Source organism: Centropristis striata, chromosome 6 (genome assembly GCF_030273125.1).
Source record: "Centropristis striata isolate RG_2023a ecotype Rhode Island chromosome 6, C.striata_1.0, whole genome shotgun sequence".
In the NCBI taxonomy this organism is placed as follows: domain Eukaryota; kingdom Metazoa; phylum Chordata; class Actinopteri; order Perciformes; family Serranidae; genus Centropristis; species Centropristis striata.
In genome coordinates, this window is record NC_081522.1 from 7,667,550 (window position 1) to 7,671,861 (window position 4,312).

Below are 4,312 nucleotides of genomic sequence, written 5' to 3' on the forward strand. Positions count from 1 at the left end.
AATATTTGTCTTAGTGTCAACAAATTACCGTGGAAAGATGAAAATCCCCACGAATCACTAGCGATATTTTTGTGTATCTGAAATAACTTATTTCTCCATGCCATAGATCACCACTGTTTGTCCCACAACTATTAAAGCATTGGCATGACAGCCTGAACATGACTACTATATAATGGCTGGTGAATTGTTATGATTTTGTGTGTTCACAAGGTATGTGTAATTTTAATACAACAGTGCCCAGCTCTAAAAGTATATATTTCTTTTTTCTTAATATATATTGATATTAGTAAGGATCTTTTCTTTTCTTTTTGTATAGGTATTCACAATGTAATATAAATTGTTTATAGTATATGTATATATATAATTATTTATAATATTTGTATGTGACTATATTGATTATTCACATATGTATGTATATACTGACCTGTTAAGGGGTGGGACTTTTAGGAAATTTTTTTACTTCTTCCTACCCCCTTTCGAGCTTGCAGAAAGTGTCTGTTTTTTTCAATTTTTTTTACTTTTTTGTTTTGTTTTTTATTTATTCATCTATTAATATTTAAACTTGTTTTTTTATTGCTTGCATGTTCGAAATGAAGACAATCAATCAATCAATCAATCAATCAATCAATCAATCAATCAATCAATCAATCAATCAATCAATCAATCCTTTTTTTAAAGATGCATGTCCTTGGTTGGAACTAGTGAGCCTGGGGCTGAGTGCCATAAACAGCTTTAAGGAAGTTGAAAAGAGCTGAAATACAGAAGAATGCTTTGGTGGTTTTGGTTATTTCTAAAGTTTCTTTGACAATAAGAAAAATATAGAATATCACCAGTCATATCCTTTAATAAATATTTTACACAAAAAATGTTTTATCAAGAAATCACTTTATTTATGACACAGACATACATTGGCTCTGTAAAGAATTCATAATAAAACACACAAGACCATCAGTTATATTAACAAATCACACAACAAAACATCAATATTGAAATTCCTCTAGCACAGTATGATAACATGTACATGGGATCAGATAATACCTTCTTTATATTTACCACCAACACATAAGCCCTGTCCCTAACAGCTAAAATGAGATCATTAATAACAAAACGTTAACATTGATAAGTCATGATATCACATTTAAAGTTGCTGAGAAAGTAAAACTTTTTCTGTCTCAAGCACATTTTGACAAAGCTTACTGATCCTAGAGACAGACAGTTCTGTTTTTATTTGCAACATCTATATAGGCATACACTGACATGTTAAAGTAATAAAGAATGTGTACCTTCAAATTATAGACAAAAACGGGAGATTTTAGAGAGAGGGATGCACTCAGATGTTTGGTGTCTGGGGAGTCTTCGTCCTCGGCTTCGGCACAGGTGAAGGTGAAGTTGAAGGTTGTTGTCCAGCATCTGTGGACAGCTGTGCAGGCCTGTTTTCAGTCTGAGCTTCAGGCTGAGAAACGTTCTCGTAACAGGCTCTGGGCGGAGAAGCGGGACTCTGGGGTGGAGAGTCCTCAGACGGGCGCATCGTCTCATAATCTGGGCTGATGGAGTCAGGATCTCGTTTGTTAAGAGAAAGCATCCTCAGCTGCCCTTTATTCCCGCGTGTCATTCGGTTTTTGATGCAGCAACATAATATGATGATTATGGTGAGCAAGAGCAAAATCAGACCGGCTCCTCCTGCAAGCACTGCGGTGACAGTTTTGGATGGAAAACAGAGCAAAGGAGGTGGTGGAGGACTTTTGCAACTTGGACGGACAGTATCACTCGTCTCCCTGCTCAGTTTGTTTGCCACACTACAAGTAAAGCTCGTCTCCCCTTTCAGCTGTGCCAGCGATATGCTCAGTGTTGGTCTTGTTTCGCTTGTTAAGGTCTTTCCATCGAGTGTCCATGAGAACACCAAACGCTCGGGTTTAGCTACAAGGCAGTTTAGATTCACAGCACTAGACTTGGGGTTGCACACATAAGTGAGTTGAGGTTTTGATACCTTGTCCATCACACAGAGAAAATTAGTCCATGCTTTGGCCAGGGTGCCATTGGGATTCAGCACCTTTGCTTCATAAGTCCCTGCACTTGAGAATTGTGGGTTCTTCAGCAACAGCGATCCAGTTGCAGAGATGTCCTCCGACTTGCCAGCAGACACTAAGCCTTGTCTGTAGAAAATGATTGTGCCGTTATGAGTCCATCTCAGCACATGTAGGTTTGAAAGTCCCTCAAAGACAAACGGCAGAGTTGAACTCTGTCCGACGACAGCATAAAGATCACAAGTTTCCTTTTTTGCTGCTAAGAAGTTGATGAATCCAGACAGGATGAAAACACCAAGCGTGGCAGTAAAACAGGCCATGATGTACGAGGGGAGACCAAGGTATCCAAATATATCAAATATATAATTATTTCCTGAATTAGTCTAATGTAAGCTTTATCCCTGCCCTGATCGAGAAGCAGTCCAGTCAAGATGAGTTGTAACAATCTCCTCTCTGAATATAACTGCCGCCTAAATGTCAAACTCTGAGCTCTTCAAGAGAAGTGAATCTATAGCAGGAAGGAAACTCTGAGTCAAGAGTCTGCTTTCAGTTCTCTGAATATGACAACAAGTATAGTCAAAGTCTTGTGGTGACATTTCTGACCATGTGATGAAATCACAGCAATATATATAGAAATATGTCTTATTTCGCAATTCACTGCAATAAGCATGACCGGATGGCAAAACTATTGCCCAAATGTGACCTGAATGTGCCACTGAAACAACATGAAACTTGGTACTATTTAGGGAGAAAAAAAGTTGAGTATGCTTTACTATATTGTGAAATGAAGGTTATAGATATTTTATTTTTTTTAAAAACATACACTGACATAAGTCATATGAAATGTATTTATTTAGTCCTTGTTTTTGAGGATAACATATTTTAAACAATACATATGGTCTGACATACAATGAGGGAAAAAGTATCACACAGAACAGAAAAGGGTTAAAACACCATGAATAACTCTGTCAGGTAATAACTGCTTTGATATGTGTTGTTCAAACAGGACACAGCCACCAATACACAGTTTAATATACAAGCATGTTAAGATACAGAGTATATTAAGTTAATAAAATATTATTAAAGGAGTCCCAACATGTATTATATGTCAGATATTTCCCTGCAGACTTTTCCATTATTCATACTGGTTATTGGTTTTTGTCTGTCAAAGAATACAAATGACTTTTGTTTGTCTATTCTAAATTGGTTTAGTCAGGGCTGGCTTTTCTGATAAACCAAGTGAATAATGAGTCCCATGTAAATATCTGCTGCAAATGCTTTTGTTTTGGTGCCTTCAGTTGAGCAGCTCAACGAGAGAGTATGTGTATTTTGTAATTAGAGACGGGGCTATGCTGTCAATTAAAAAATCTAATTAAATCATTTCAATAAATCTTCTCTTGAGAGAAGAGCTGTTCTACAGAAAGCCGCACCAGCAGTCTCTTACTTTTAACAAACAATAACAGAAGCTGCAGCCAAACCCAGACATATCCTGACCTCATTTGGCTCTGTGGTTTTAATCTGAGTCTCCAAGTGGCACATTTTCCTTGAATTTTTAATTTGGTGAATGTGAAAGTAAGCTGGCATTTTTTTCATGTTATTAAATAAAAAAAATTGCTCTTAAAATGAACCCCAATCATCATAATCAAGTAAGCTTTCTGTAAATCCCCTACAGCATTTCCAGTAAACCAGAGTCATTTTTCAGTTAACATCTAGAAATACCCTTGTCATTCTATAATTCATGGCATCTAAAACCCTCCACCAAAGTACTACTATAACTGTGCTGCACTAGAATGAGTTCATTTTGCACCGCATGACTATAATTTCATGCAATTAGCAGTGATTCACAATCGTTCTGTAACTCTCAGCACCTTCAAAGACACCTATAGCAAGAAGAACACCTGTTTCTTTTAGTTTCACCATCATTACACTTTTTCCTACCCTGAGGGAATAGATTGATGTAAAATGTTAGCTGTTCGGAGGGGCGTACTCAGAGCTGAATGCAATGAATTCCTAGTTACAAATGTTGTAAAGATTATATCTCCAAGTATTTTCCCTGCCGGCTCCCAAATGGGAACATGTGTGTAAATGTGTGTATACATGTACTTCCTACATAGTGAGGACCGTAACAGGTTTTTAACCAAAAGAGCAAGGACATTTTGGGAAGCCTCACTTCTTCAAAGGCCTGTTTGAAGGTTAAGTGGTGTTAAGGTTAAGGTTACAGTTCGGTGTAGGGTAAGGGTTGGGGCTCAGCATTTAGTTTTGATGATTGAGGTTCTGGTAAGGGGCTG

General features: G+C 37.3%; 1 protein-coding gene across 1 annotated transcript; it reads right to left on the reverse strand.

The window, feature by feature from the left end:
• Positions 1-689: 689 nt before the first annotated feature.
• Positions 690-2,479, reverse strand: LOC131973601 (hepatic and glial cell adhesion molecule-like). The gene has a single exon (XM_059335640.1). It carries the CDS (start codon positions 2,342-2,344, stop codon positions 1,331-1,333), a length of 1,014 nt encoding a protein of 337 aa, XP_059191623.1. The 5' UTR covers positions 2,345-2,479; the 3' UTR covers positions 690-1,330.
• Between the last annotated feature and the right edge of the window lie 1,833 nt (positions 2,480-4,312).